The sequence below is a fragment of the Tinamus guttatus genome, unplaced genomic scaffold, assembly GCF_059628265.1.
Source record: "Tinamus guttatus ecotype Peru unplaced genomic scaffold, ASM5962826v1 Tinamus_guttatus_pri_ptg000297l, whole genome shotgun sequence".
NCBI lineage: Eukaryota > Metazoa > Chordata > Aves > Tinamiformes > Tinamidae > Tinamus > Tinamus guttatus.
In genome coordinates, this window is record NW_028288831.1 from 264,030 (window position 1) to 278,155 (window position 14,126).

The following is a 14,126-nucleotide window of genomic DNA, read 5'->3' on the forward strand; positions in this document are numbered from 1 at the left end:
ACTGTTAACTTATCTCTGCTGAACCTTGTTTCTCTATTTAGTTGTTTTTTCTTTCTCTGAGAACTGAGCCTCCCAGGAAAACTAGACTGGGCAGCGTGTTCTCAATTATGCTCTTGAAAGAATCGGGCTTAAAGTTTCCAAGACTAAAGGCTTTGTACCTTTTCTCCCCCCCTTTTTTTTTTAAGAGCAATCCTTGAAGGCCATCGAAAATCATAGTTGGTTGCAAAAGTGGCTCCTAATTTCGTTTAGAATCTCTGTGGAAACCAGACTAGGGTGTTACTGGTTGCGTATGTCCACAGCTGTAACTCAAGGCTTTTATTCAGCTATAAATCTGCTTGTGAAGTCTGCGGCCTTGTAATCCAAGAAGCTGCTTTTCCCGTGGTGTCAGCTCCAGTCAGCCGAGGCGCTCAGCAGCCTTCCCAGACCGCGCGCTCCAGCTGCTGCCCTCTCCTGCCCTTCGACCGTGGGGCTCCGTGGGCTCCTTGAGGCCGGTGGGTGGAACTTGCCTTTCTCAAGCTGATCAAGGTGCTCGTGAAGGGAGGGCTGCCCCGGGACCATGAGCTCGAGCCTGGGGCTGGGGAACCAGCACCAGCCTTAGCACAGCTCGCAGCCCAGGCCGAAGGCCCCGCTCCAGGATGATGCCTCATAAATGCTGCCTTACAGAGCAAGGACTGCAGAGGGAGGAGGAGGACTCTGCTGTGTTCTCTCCGGCTTGTCCTTTCTTCCTTTTTAAGGAAGAAGGATATTTTGAGTGCTTAACTACTAGGTTGGAACTGAGACTAAATTACCTTCCTGATGCACAGTGAAAACACTTTTTTTTTTTTTTGTTTTTTTTTGTTTTCAACCTTACCTCCCCCTTTCACAAACAGAGCAGCAGTTGCTTCCCTCCCTTGGGGGGGGCTGCCTTGATCCGGTTAAGGATGAGGTATCTGGGGGATGTTTAGGACTAAGGGAGGGCAGGAATATGGGCTGAGGGCCGCCTTGTAGTGCAGGAATGTGGCTCGAGGCGCTTGAGCCTTCCCACCGCCAACGTGCTGAGCTTATTGTGAAATAGGGAAACATGATATTTCTCTCCAAAGCTGTAAAACTCCAGCCTGGATGGGGTTAGGACCCCCTCCCTTTTTGGCAGGAGAGGAACCTGTCAATGCTGTCATCCTACGTGGCAAATCTTGCCACGAACGACCTCAGAGAGCTCGAGCTCAGGCCAAAGAGTTTAAGAAGAAACATCTGCTCCAGCTGAACTACTTCTGAACATCTGAACTACTTCTGGCAGTTGGGTTGACATCAAGGAAAATGAGGTGGCCACTTTTAGCGGAGCCTTATCTTCCTCTTCGGGCTGCTTGGTTTGGGCTGCGTTTCTACCCTTCCCTGTATTTCTGCTGTGCACTGAGCACTTGGCAGGCTCCTCCAGAGGAAGGTAAGGGATTGCCCTCTCCTGGTCAGTCTTCATTACTGCTCCATCTGCGATGTTAATAGAGCTGCCTTCCAAACTTGGTTTGGGAATATCTGGTGTGAAGCCGGAAGGACTGAATCAGTGCTGAAAAAGCATCCAAATGTCACCTTGTCCCGGATCCCTGATTGCTTAAGATTGTTTTTTTTATTATTATTTTTTTATTTTCTTCCACACATACTAGTTTAAGGTGAATTAAATCCTACTTTTTTATTGGCAGTCCCACCTGATTTCTTCACCAAACCAGCTTGCTGATCTCTGACACCTTTTTGTCAAAATGCACCACACTCGCACAAAGCATTTACTGTTAGCAGTTACCAGCACTCCCAAACCCGGGGCTTTCTGAAGACGTGACTCCGTGTCTGCGGCCAAGGGCTCCGTACGTTGCTTGTTGCCTTTTTTGATTCCTAGCATTAGGCACAGCTCCTTCCAGCAGCCCAATCAGTACTGGAATAAATCAAGCTGCCTGTGCACCAGCAGGAGGGAATTTTCCAAAGCAAGAGAGCGCATCTTTTTATTTTTATCCTACTTAAGTCTCAAAAAGGCTCCTAAACCAAGCTCAATGCCCTCCTGTTGAGCGGTTCCTCTATGTCTCTTGCAGCCCTGTTGGATCCCAGGTTTCTAGCAGCAGTTGAACTGGAGCCTGGAGAAGATGCAGCTTTCCACACCACAGAGCTCTGCTAGTGCTGTTTTCAAAGCCTGCTTTAGCCTGATGCTAAAGCGGTGCTATAGGAGCGTGTTTGGTAAAAACAAGGAGCACTCCATGTTTTTGAGAAACAGGTAAGAATATTGTACTATTCCCCCACGCCAAGCCAACGTGGTTTAAGTTCTGCCAAGACCTCTCTGCTCTACCGCTCTGCTCACCCATATTTCCTTCGGCCCGATGACAAAGGTGGCATAAATCTAGTTTGTGTTTAACCGGTTTCATTTCAGTTCTTGAGATGTGACGCCCCGCGCCTCGGCAGGGCGCAGAGACCCTTCTGGACCTGCAGCGCCCGTGCAGGTGTCTTGGCCTTGCCTGTCGTCTCCAAAGCCAACGTGCCGCAGGTGGCTCCCGAACCTCCAGGGCTGCAGCTGCTTCCCATGAGTGCCTGGGCCAAAGCCCCAGGTGACCCTTGTTGGCCAAATTGCCCTGGCCACTCACTGCTGGTCACAGGTGGGCTTGGAAGCGTGTGTGTCCTCCTGGCTTTTGTGTGAAACGGGGGAGTTTTCAGGAAGCAAAAGCTGGAGGCTGTGGGTGGAGGAGGCTGTGCCGGGTCGGGTCTGATTGTGTGGAAGCAGCACAGCGATTCCTCATGCTAGAGAGCAGCTGCGTGTGGGAAGCCAAGGTAAGGCTTCCTCACACCTCCTTGGAAAGGGGACTCTGGTCAAGCTGGTTTGGACACCTGTTTTTTTAGGATAAAAGTGCCTTGTGTGAGGGGGACAGGTCCCGTTCTGGGGTAGGGCTGGGCCTGGGTAATGCTCCGATGGAAGCGCTGAAGGAAAAGCCCCGGGAAGAGGCCGTGTCGCAGCGGGTTGTTCTCCCGCAAGGCCTCCACAGCAGGAGCGGCGCTGCCGCTGCCTCGGCCTCCTGAGGGAGCCGGAGCTCGTGGCCGAGGGCAGCCCCCGCTTCTGAAACTCCTGTCGCGTGCGGAGCTTCATCCCTGGCTCTGCTTGGGCCAGTGTGAGGGCTGAGGCTGGCCCAGATCACGTAGACGGGCCTGTTTCCTTCCCTCCAGCCAGGGCAGGTTTGTTGTGCCAGGCTCAGTCCTTCCTTGGAGCTGCTGGAGGGACCTCGGCCCCCATGGAGGAACATGGGCAGTTCAGGGGGAAGTGGCTCTTGCTGCTCCTGGTGGCGTGAGCTGCCGGAGCAGCCCTGGCTGCTTTACCTCGCAAAAATATCCGCTCCCCTCCCTTGCCCCGAGATACGACTGGCGGGCTAACAGGGGCTGTAAGGAAATTGGGCGGTTCAGGATGTGTTGGAAATGCAAGTTTTGCTCAGAGCGCGCCTGTGTCGCTGCTTCCTCCCCCGCGCTTCCCGAGCCGGCAGCGCAGGGAAGCGGAGGGGCCCTTAGGAGCCTTCCCCACCTGGAGCAGCAGCTGCCTCAGCTGCTGTTTCCCAAGGAGGCCACAGGACTGGGATCTGCTGCCTGCAGCCACCCCCCATCCCGGTGGCTTCGGGTGTGGGATGGGGCCCCTCTCCCTGCTCCTCAGTTTCCTGCATGGGCCATGGGGCTGCTGGAGGGAGGCGGTGGCAGAGGAGGTCGCTGCGTCCCCGCCGCAGCCATCTCGGTCCTGGTGTTAATTAAGAGACGCATCCGGCTTGCGCAAAGCCCGCATCTGTCTCCATCCGCCTTTTCCAGCTTGGCCCGCGCCGCGGGCGCCCTCCCTGCCCTCAGCACGTGGCGACTCCTGGGACTTGATGGGAAAATTCGCAGGATAGAAATTCCTGGATAGGATTGTGCTAGCGGGAACAGCCCCTGGGCCTGGGCACTGCAGCAAGGCCACAGCTGGGGATCCTACCCTGCTCCCCGATGTGCGGGGACAGGGAATTGCCTTGAAAGGCAGTAACTGGCTCTGGTTCTTGCTGGCCAGCATCCAAATGCCCTTTTTAATCTTTTGTTTTTTTTGATTGTTACGGGAAGCAGCAGCTCTGCAGAAATGGGAAATCCTGCCTGGTGCAATGCGGGGCCTGCCCCCGCCAGGGGCACGGGAGGCCCCGGGGCTGTGTCACGCCGGCGCTCTGCCCTTACGCCACGCGCTCGTCACACACAGTTTATTTGGGAAGAAGAGCAGAAAAACAGTGGGTTGCCAGGAAGAGTGTTCCGTGTCTCAAGAAAGGAATAATAAACCTAATCACCAACGCGCTTGACGGCAAGTCCTGGGAGCGCGTGGAGAGGGCTGCTCTGCATCGTGCTGGCGGCTCCCGGCGTGGGGCGGCCTCGGTGGCAGGAGGAGGAGGAGGAGGAGGCCGATGCGCAGGGCTAGGCTGTCTGCGGCGCCTGCGTTGCCTCGTCTTCGTCTGGCTGCTCCCCGGGCACAGGACACGCGTCCTGTGGGGAGAAGGGCCGGTGTCAGAGCCCCATCTCTAGGGCAGGGGTCTGCGCCCCTCGCGTGGGTCACGGCTGTGGTGGTTTTGGGGGGTTTCGTACCTTTTCGGAAACGAGGAAGATTTCGTCGTCGGCGAACCCGTGGCACGCCAGCTGCGCCCTGAACTCATCCAGCCGCTCCTTGCTCACATGGAGCGAGCGCGCTGGGGCAGGAACAGCGGGGTAAATTTGGGGCAGGGAGATCACTTAATAAAGACGGCTCCTTGGCCGACTCCATCGCCTTGGCCGGAGCCCTCTCAGGAGCCCCGTGGCGGAGGGAAGGTAGGAACAGGGGCCCAGACTGATCCTGAGGCTTGTTGTGGGGTCAGGATGGGCCTTTAGGAGTGGGGCAAGTGCAAAACATCATACTGGGAAAGTGCAAAAACTGCCGACGGTGGATGGCTGCGGGGGTCCTGCCGTAGCCCCAGCTCCCTCTCATCATGACCTGGGAGCCTCCCACAGTCTTTCCATCTGTCCCCACTCAGGGGGCAACTGGGGCATTGCATTTTGGGGTTGGGATCCCTCCACGGGCCCTGGGTCAACGTTACTCACCCGAGAGGCTGAGGCCGGGGAAGCCGTTGTTGATGTGCTGCAGGATGAGCAGGTCCTTGCTGCTCCTGATGAGGTGGGCCATGGAGGTCACCTGGCCATCGACTGGGCAGGGAGCAGCGACGTGAGGGCCCGGCCGCCCGGGGGGGACATGCGGGGGACGCGGTGCGGGGCCTCTTGGCCATGTCTTACCGTGCATCAGCGTGTTGTTGTGCCGGAAGACCTGGATGGTGCTGGTGTTCCTCGTGACGCACGTCTCGTTCCTGCGGGCAGAGGGGCCCGGCGGGGTGAGCGCGGGGCCGCGACGACCCGGCCGGGTGTCTAGGGTGGCTCCGCAGCCCCGCGAGGGCGGCTGCTCGGAGCCTTGGGGACGCCGTGGAGCGCCTCGGCCTTACACTCGCATGATCTCCGTGACGTTGAGCTCATCCGGGTGGCTGCCGGGGTGGAAGAAGAAGGTGGCGTACTTCACCGACCGCAGCTCCTCCAGGTGCGGCGGGTACTTGGAGGAGCCCAGGAGGTAGATCCACTTGCCCAGGAGCTGCGCGGGGAGCAGAGGGGACGGGCGGGCTGGGGCGATGCTGGCTGCTTCGCCCTTGTCCCTTCTCTGCTCCCTGCAGGTTTTGGGGTCCCCCGAAATCACCCACTGTCTCACCCCCAGCTCTTATTTATTATTAATTTATAGGAAAATAAAGGTGCAGGCAGCAGGCGGCAAGCCGAGGCAGTGCTGTGTTTCCCCCGGTTGTCCCCCAGCAAGGACAGCTGCCTCCTTACCCCGGTGAGGGTCTCGTCGTCCAGCTCGGTGGGCACGAGTGGGGCGCAGGTGGGCGACTCGGCCGCCTGGGCCAGCGCCAGCCCCAGGGCGAGGATGAGGACGGGCAGCATCGCGGCGGTGGCTCCGGCAGGTGACGGGGAAGGCGGCCAGCACCCGGCTGCCAGCCGCGGCGCGCGCGGGCCATTATATACCGTGGGCAGCAGCCGTGCCCTTGCTTCACCTAGCCGCTGTTTGCTCAGGGGGGTGAAGCAATAGCGAGGTTAAACGCGGGACTGGCAGCAGCGCCCGGGTGGAAAAGGCACCGTTTGCCACCGCGGTGGCTCTTGTTCTCGAGAGCCGCGTGAAGCTTGTGGGTGTTTGCGAAGCAGCGTGCTGGCCCCGTGTGTGTTTAAGCTCAGGGATTTGGAGGGGCCCCAGCACAGCCAGGACCTTCCTGGCCGCTCCGTGCCTGCAACGAGGGCTCCGCGATGCCCGGGGGGGATGTGGGTGCCCGGGGGGATGTGGGTGCCCGGGGGGGGTGGTCACGCTGCTGGCCGCAGTGCGCATCAGCGAGTGCTTTTGGGGCAAGGTGTGGGGATGAGCGCATGGCGGCAGTCACCATGACCTGCTCTGGAGTTTCGGGTACGAGATCTTATGGGGTGCACTGTTTAACCCCCTCGAAGCCCCAGGACAAGCTCATCCCATGCAGCAATGTCAAGTGGAGGCATCTGCCCATGGCTGTGTCCACGTCAGGAGTGCGGTGGCACTGACACCCGGGTGCCCAGGATGATGCTGCACTGGCGACTGTGGGAGAAACATGGTTTTCACTTTACTGGGTCCAGACCAGGTGATTTTTGCTTTCCAGGGGTGTTACGGGGCTCTCTGCTCCTCTCAGTGCAGCAGCACGAGCTGTGAATTGCTGCCGTCGGGGTCGGGAGCGCGGCTTGGTTCAATTATGGACCCAAATGGCCACTGGAGCAGCGATCGCCTGGGATCTGCTGGCTGTGGGTGCAAGGCGAGGGAGCACCCCAGGTGCTAGGCTCAGACTTACACGTTGTAGTAGAATGCTTATGGTTGGAAGGGACCTCTAGACACACGCAGGGTCACCCAGAGCATGTGGCACAGTACTGCGTCCAAGCAGGTTTTGGAGATCTCCAGAGAAGGAGCCTCCATAACCTCTCTGGGCAGCCTGTCCATGGGATGAGGATGGGATAGGTGCACTATTTCTATTAGGTGCAAATATATTTCCCTAGGTGCAAATATTTCCATTTCTTGGGGCTATTGAGGTTGGCAAATCCATAATTATGTTCTCTTGGTTTGGTAGTTACATGAAATGGAAGCCATGTCCCCCCCGCAGCCCCGTGCGAGCGGGTTTACCCCTCCACGTGCTGCCTGGCTGCCCCGGCCTCGCGCTGCCGGGAACTTGTGCAACCAGGGCCGAGCAAACAGGGCTCTGCCCCTTCCAGGACGCGCTGTCCGGAGCCCGGTGACGCAGCAGGGCGAAAGCCGAAGCGGCTCCCGGCACGCGGGGCAGCGGCGCCCGCGAGCTCCTAGCATCCTGGCGAGCGGTACCTGAGGGCTGAGGGCCAGACTTAGCCCCCCAAGTAGGAATAAGTCGGGTTTCAAAGTCAGCTTGGGGCAACGCTGGCTGTTTGCAGCCCTGAGAGCGGGGAAGCTCCGCGCCGCGGGCAGGAAGCGCCGGGGATGGCGCTGCCTCATGGCAGCTCCTCCGCAGCCGGGTGCGATCCCGGCCACGCGGCGCAGCGGGAGCACCGAGCTGCCGGGGCTCGGCCGGCCTCTGCTCCCGGTTCCTCACGAAGCAGCGAAGAAAAACCATGGAAATCCCATTTCATTGCCTCAGTCTTAAATATTTATTTAAACTCCAAGGAAAAAAAAAAAAAAAAAAAAGAGCATAGGAGAAGCATCAACGAGCACAAATGGTGGCTCCAGCCTCGAGGAAGGCACAGGAGCCCTGGCGAGAGGCAGAGCCGGCGGGCAGGGCGAGCAGCGGGCGCCGCGCGCGGCACGAGGGCGCGCGGAGCTCGGCGGCCCCGCGCCGCGCCGAGGTATTTCTGCGCGAGCAGGGTGAGGTATTTGAGAAAGCTCCGGTTAACAGTTCGAGATCTCTTTTTTTTTTTTTTTTTAAAAAAAACCCCAACAAACCAGCAGGCAGAAGTGAAAAGAAGACGCAAAGAGAGACTCACATAGATATATTTTTTTTTTTTCCTCAAAAAAATAAAATCCATAGTCCATACGAGACATGAAAACTCCAAACAGGCGCTGAAGCATTTCTGATACAGTACAGCTCCGATTACATCAATATTATTCCTTATATAGAATTAAAGATTACCATAATTATCCTCTTTAAAAAAAAATCCTCCAAATTTACATATAGAGACTAGATTTCTACAAAACTTAACAAAACAAAACCCCTCCAAGCCCGGCTGGGTTCTGAAACAAGGTACCATCATTTCAGTCTTGACAGAGGGGGCCAGACTAAAGGGCGGCAGAGCTGGGGTTTTAAATACGAGATTAGCCCAGGAAATCACTGCGCGCGAGAGCCGGCCCGGCCACGCGGCCAGCGCAAATACAGCAAAACCAGTTACGTAACGACCGCCTCGAACCCGGGCCCTCTCTGAGGCTTAATGCTTACAGCGTCTGCGGATGAGCTGTATCCCTCACTCCTCTCCAAAGCAGTGAAGTGCCTTTTTTTTTTCTTTTTTTTTTTTTTTAAATAGCAGTATTTGCTTTTAAACACAGCTGGCAAGTGATTTTGGACGCACCGAGCTGTTGTGCATTGCTGACATCTACAGCAACTAAAGGATCCCTTTAAAGGTGACTCTTCCTCTGATTTAGCTGTGATCACAACCTCCTCTCTTCCCCGAGAGATGGTCCTATGGGTTTTTTGGGTCTGTGGCAAGACATTGTAGCACCTTCACAACCTTAAATAGTTTAAAGTCATATATATAAAATAACACACTTTTTTTTTTTTTTAAGAGCACCAGAGATTTCACAGTGAGAGGTAGAAACAAATCAGACGAGCCCATCCTCTCGCTCTCTCTATTTTAGCACCAATCTCTTTCCCCTCTCCTCCTTCCATTCCCCCCTTTCAGCTTTGGGGCTCCTCCGTACCCTAACACCACGCTTGAGAAGGGACATTTATTAACTCACCCATGGAAGGAGGAACTTAGTTTTTTTTTTTGTTCTTTTTTTTTTCTTTTTGCTTTAAATAATATAATATATATATTTTTTGTTTCTTCTAATATTGCACATCAAAATGCTTCCGGCACACAGAGCAGCCAGATTCAACGTGCAGCTCCGCCTGGGAGAGCCTGATGCAGCATGTGGCCGTCCAGAAGGCGACAAGCTCTGAGAGGGAAGCTCTACCATTTAATTACTTCTCAAGGGAAAGAACATTTGGTAACTCAGGAACCAGGTAAGACAAAATGGAGGAAAAAACAAAACAAAACCCAACAACGCACGCTGCAAGTTTCTTGAGGTTTCTCTCAATATTTTCTTCTTTGGTCATGGAAAAAGCTTTGTGTGTGGAGCTGCTTGCAACATCTAGTTCTCCCAATCCCTTTTTGCTGTTCACGTCCCCACTGACACCCGCTTCCCCTCCGGCCTTGTTATTCCTCCTTTCAAGAATCTGCTGAGTTCAGTAGATCACGGGTTCTTTGAGACCTGGAGCCAGTGGCTGGAGCGACAGCTGGCCCCAGCGGTGCAGCCCAGCTGTCCTCACCGCGCAGAGGTGGGAGACCCTGTGTAAAAACGTAGGCCAGAAACGGGGGGGCGAAGCCTTGGAGCCCAGTTTTGATGGCTTTGTTCAAAGGAAGCACACGGGGCCGACCTCGAGGTGATACTGCTTTCCTGGCTCGGATGGGGGAAGGTTGTAGATGTTGACGATGGGCAGCTGGTGAGGGTCCTGCGTCCGAAACGAAAAGTGGGTCCGATGCCAGCGTCCGTCCTTGATCTATGCAGGGAAGGAGTGAGAGGAAAAAAAAAAAAAAAGATTAACTGAGGAAAGGATCTTGCTGCAGAGGAAGACGTTTCCCTAGGGCATGAGCTTGGAAAGCCCCGTGCTGCCCCGGTCCCCTGGGGCAGAGCAGGTCTGGAGCGAGGTGCACAAAGCATTTCTGGGGGCTCTTTATCTGCTTCAGCCTGGCAGAACTGAACTCGAAACAGCCTCACAAAATGTCAACCACCTAATGCAGCGAACCCAAAACACAAACATGCTGCCCCTAACATGGCAGGACCCCAGGCAAGGGCCGATGTGCCCTTTAGTGCTGATCCCCCCTTCCGTCATTTCACTGGTGGTGCGCATGACAAGTTTAGGGGTATTTTTCTATTTGAAGACAATCTTCTTCATGCTGGACTACAAAATTAAAATTTGTAAACAGGTAAACTAGTCTCTCCCACTTTTTTTGTTTGGCAGTGGTCATGCAGCAAGAAGCATAGACCTAACTTGAGCCTTTTGTGCACCAAGTGGTTTGAACCGTAAAGGTGCCTCCCTCCCAGGGCAATGTACCTTGCAATCATCAGCTGCCACTTCTGGCTTGAGCTGCCCTCCTGCCTCAAACATCTGTCCGTTCCAGGCCTTGAAGCGCACGGCTTTTTCTGAAGGTTTTTCGGACAAACCTTCCCGCCACACGGAGGTGTTCAGGCAGTGGATGGTTATGTGCTGGACCACCTCGGAGCTCAGAAGTCGAAGGAAGTTCATCTGGACTCTACCAATGTCGAAATCCAGCTGTGAAGGTAACAGACACGTTAGCTCATACTTCCCCCGAAGGTGCGGAGGGAGATATTGGTACAGCTAGTGCAAGAAGTGGCAGCAAAAACATTCCCTGTCCTCTGCTTGAGTCTGCAGGTGGCTGCACAGGGATGGCAGAGCCAAAGCCAGTTCTGAGTACAGGCAAAAGGGACAGATGCAAAGTCAATTTGGAAAATTTTCCAAATTTCTTTTTCAGATTTTCTTTTCAGAAGAAAGTGGGAGGTCTTAAGTAGGAGAAGATTAATATGAAGCTCAAATTCAAACCTTGTTTCTGCAAAGAAGCAAAGCAACAGGGTCTAGTGGGGACTGCAGGTCAAACCAGGTATTGTACTGGTGCTTTTTGGTACAGGTGCTTCCGCAAGAGACATTGGAAGGCTATTCCAGAGAACTCCTGTAGCATTCATTTTAGCAGAAGGTTGTATATTTAAACCTGACCTCAATTTTTCAGTAGAAGACAAAACACAGGAGTGACCTGAACATAAATCAAATCAACAATGCATTTGGGAGCAACATGTTTGCAAAATTACTGGCCTCTATTAAGGTTATGGGTTAATTAAACATTGTTGAAAATGGACTGCTTTGTCTTGGCAAGAGTCAGTATTTTTTAACTGCATGAGAGCAGTCCTGAATGTAACAAGTCCAACTGCAGAAACTCCACCTCAAGCATAAACCAGTGTGTTCTCTTATAGAGGGTGTATGGTTATAGTGGTCCCTGTCTGGTACTGTGGGATAACATACCTGTTTTATTAATAAATCTTATAAAATAGTGATAGTGGTATGGGAAATACCATGCTAGTTCAGGTCTGGGTGTACCTTGGAGACAGTGATGGGACTGAGACACGTCTGCCCACCGTTGGTGAAGTTACAGATGACCTGTATGGTGTCCGAGGAACAGCCAAGATTTGGGTCAATCCAGTAGGTACCTGGGGAAATGGAGGATTGGGAGATTAGCAAGAACTCTTAGCCTTTCCTGTGCATAGCACCCACCTAATGCATCTCTGATCCCAAGCTGGGAGACCGGGTTGAATGATGCTAAATGGCCCTATGGAAGGCTGTGGCCTTTGCACATGTAGGGCTTCCTACCATCGTTCATCTTCTGTTCACAGTTCATGAGGTCTCGACAGATGCGTGCAGGGTTCTCCTTAGTTCCCAGGGGTCTTTTGATGCTCTGAATGAGGTTGCTGAGGTAGTGTAGAGTCTTGAAGATCTCCCCTCCATGGTCCAGCATCACAAGTTCTGGATGTTGGTAACCCTGGAGAGAACAGGATGTGCAGTTAGGGGAGAGAGGCCTTAGGAGGGCTGAGGGGAACCTCGCAGGGGGACAAGGTGCTGCAAACACAAGGATTTCTGCTTTAAAGAGGGGACAACTCAGTGGGCCGAAGACCGGCAATACTCAATTTGAACAGTGCACCAGCTGCTCTCGTTTTGCCCTCAGTGGGGGGATCTCTGAACTGCTTGGAAAGACACTAAGTTGGAAGTGTCACAAACAATTCACACAACAAAAACATATCCTTTAACAGTGAAGCCACATCCTGGATCTTTGCATGCATAAACCCCAGTTATTCCATGAGAATGCAAGGCAAGGCAGAGCTTCGTCTATACAGGGCTTGAACAGAGACAGAGCAACCACGACCGTGAGCGCTCCCAGCCTCCAGCTGCAGTGAAAGCCACCGAGTTCAACAGCCCCCTCGTACCTCTGCCTTGAGCGCCGCGTTCGAGTCCAGCAGTGACCGGAAAGCTGCTCCAAAGCCATCTTGTTGCTAGTGGGGGTGAAAAACACACCGAGTGTGACTGTTAGAAGCTGAGCACTGCCCGAGGGAAGCAAATGCTTCTCTGTGTGGGGCCGTGGGGGCCGTTCAAGTGTGGCTCTGCTAATGCAGCATCCCTTGTTGGGCTTAAGTGGGCCTTTAGGGTCCCAGTAGGCTTTTCCCCATGTCCTAGCGGCGTCTTGGCTCTGTGTGCCATTAGCATCGTTAGTAAATGTACAGAAAACAGCAACTTACAAATGAAGCTGGAATTCCTGGCGGACCCTAGAAAGCAGAGCAAAAAAAAAAAAAAGGGCATCAGCCAGAAAGCTGGGCAATTGCTATTGCAAAGATAGTCTCTCATGTCCCTTGGAAATGCTTTTTCCTCTGGAGTCCCTCAATGCAGACTAGTGAGAGCGGCAACAATGCTGTCTCTATAAAATACTTGGAGATGGTTTGTAGTAAAGCGCAATAAACACTAGTCCATTCACACACACGTTTTTGCATATGAGGAATGGGGATAACCTATAATTTCCAGGGAGGGGGCAGTCTCCCCGGAGAGTATCACTGCAATAATTTTAGCTCATCTCAATAAAGTCTTTGAACTCTTGCCACGTATACGTACCGGAGGGCCAGGGTGTCCTCGTGGGCCTGGAGGACCCTAAAGGACAGAGTAGCATCAGTTAGTGAAATGTCTTCAGTTTGTGTTTCTGTTTATCACGGCTGTCACAAAAATGAGTCTGTTCCTTGCTGAAATCCTCCACATTTTTGACATTTTACAGCATTGTCTCTTCTCAAAGAGAAGAGAGATTTTACAGCATCTTCCTTCTGGAGACAAGTGATCGCCCTGGTTGCTCTCTCCCTATTTTAGTGCATTTGTCTGCACCTGCTTCCATTCCTACTCCCTTATTCCTACTCCTATGGTTCCCTAACTAACACTCCTGCCAAACCTTCAGGTACTTAACTACTTTCCCTGTATGCAGCACTACCTGCTCTGCAGCTTTTTATTTGCTAAAGCCAGGCATTTTAAATAAAAGAGAGTAGTAATAAAAAAAATGATGGCAAATACTCACCCTTGGACCTTGCAGACCCTGCAGAAAAAAAATGGAAGAAGCTGTCAAAAGATGCACATTAATGAAAATCTCCCTGTACAATCACTGAGGCAGTGTAAATGCTGGCCCAGCAGAGCCCAGTGTCTCTTTCCCTCATTGAAATGAGAGAGGAACCTCTTCCCACCAGGACAGACGCCGGGATGTGCAGCAGCACTTACCGTTTCTCCACGGCTGCCCTTGTCTCCCTTCGGACCCTGTCACACACAAGAGAGCACGATGAGCACTCGCTGCCTGCCTGGAGGCATTGCCACCTGGAAGCTTTTTGCAAAGACCCAGGCACGGCTCTAGGCAAATCAGCCCAGGTTGCCCTACAGCCCTCCTCCCCTCCACCAAACATACAGAGAGGAAAAAAAAATATATAGCCATTACTGGACATTTGGCAGATTAAATGTGGAATGGGCACAGAGAAGTGTCTCTCCATACACATCTGGGAAGCTCCAGCACACATGGAGCAAGGGGTTGGGACTGTTTCCCTTGCAACTGCAGGCACCGAGTCGCTACCTTCCTTGGCTGCTGTGAACAGCAGGAGCCACTTGCTGCCTTTTGGGCACGCTGACCCATGAATCCCAAGCACGGACGAGGTCTGAGTTAATCTTACTGGTTTCCATTTCTGTCAACATCAGCTTCTTTCTTCTCAGCTTTGAGTAACTTTATTCTCATGTTTTTATGAAGCATTGACC

At 53.4% G+C, this 14,126-nt stretch overlaps 2 protein-coding genes across 2 annotated transcripts in view; both read right to left on the bottom strand.

The window, feature by feature from the left end:
• Positions 1–4,386: 4,386 nt before the first annotated feature.
• Positions 4,387–5,959, bottom strand: LOC104572388 (alpha-1-acid glycoprotein 1). Its single transcript, XM_088528039.1, has 6 exons — positions 5,839–5,959; positions 5,463–5,605; positions 5,260–5,330; positions 5,071–5,172; positions 4,582–4,682; positions 4,387–4,482 (listed from the first exon to the last, which is right to left on the bottom strand). The coding sequence occupies exons 1-6, from the start codon at positions 5,947–5,949 to the stop codon at positions 4,414–4,416; spliced, it is 597 nt and encodes a 198-aa protein (XP_088384165.1). The 5' UTR covers positions 5,950–5,959; the 3' UTR covers positions 4,387–4,413.
• Positions 5,960–8,015: 2,056 nt separating this feature from the next.
• Positions 8,016–14,126, bottom strand: part of COL27A1 (collagen type XXVII alpha 1 chain) — a 149,722-nt gene continuing 143,611 nt past the window's right edge. Inside the window, exons 53-61 of the mRNA XM_088527955.1 lie at positions 13,605–13,640; positions 13,408–13,425; positions 12,960–12,995; positions 12,593–12,619; positions 12,284–12,349; positions 11,673–11,841; positions 11,403–11,512; positions 10,347–10,565; positions 8,016–9,791 (exon numbers count right to left, since the gene is read on the bottom strand). Coding sequence (XP_088384081.1) covers positions 9,645–9,791; positions 10,347–10,565; positions 11,403–11,512; positions 11,673–11,841; positions 12,284–12,349; positions 12,593–12,619; positions 12,960–12,995; positions 13,408–13,425; positions 13,605–13,640 — 828 coding nt within the window. The 3' untranslated portion in view covers positions 8,016–9,644. The remainder of the gene's footprint in view (positions 9,792–10,346; positions 10,566–11,402; positions 11,513–11,672; positions 11,842–12,283; positions 12,350–12,592; positions 12,620–12,959; positions 12,996–13,407; positions 13,426–13,604; positions 13,641–14,126) is intronic.

Bases quoted from the DNA above. Each gene is read 5' to 3' on its own strand.
- LOC104572388 (XM_088528039.1), bottom strand. From the start codon at position 5,949: ATGCTGCCCGTCCTCATCCTCGCCCTGGGGCTGGCGCTGGCCCAGGCG. The intron at 5,331-5,462 runs GTAAGGCCGAGG...CTCTGCCCGCAG, and splicing joins GTCACGGAGATCATGCGAGT to GAACGAGACGTGCGTCACGA. The intron at 4,683-5,070 runs GTGAGTAACGTT...TTCCTGCCCCAG, and splicing joins CCCCGGCCTCAGCCTCTCGG to CGCGCTCGCTCCATGTGAGC.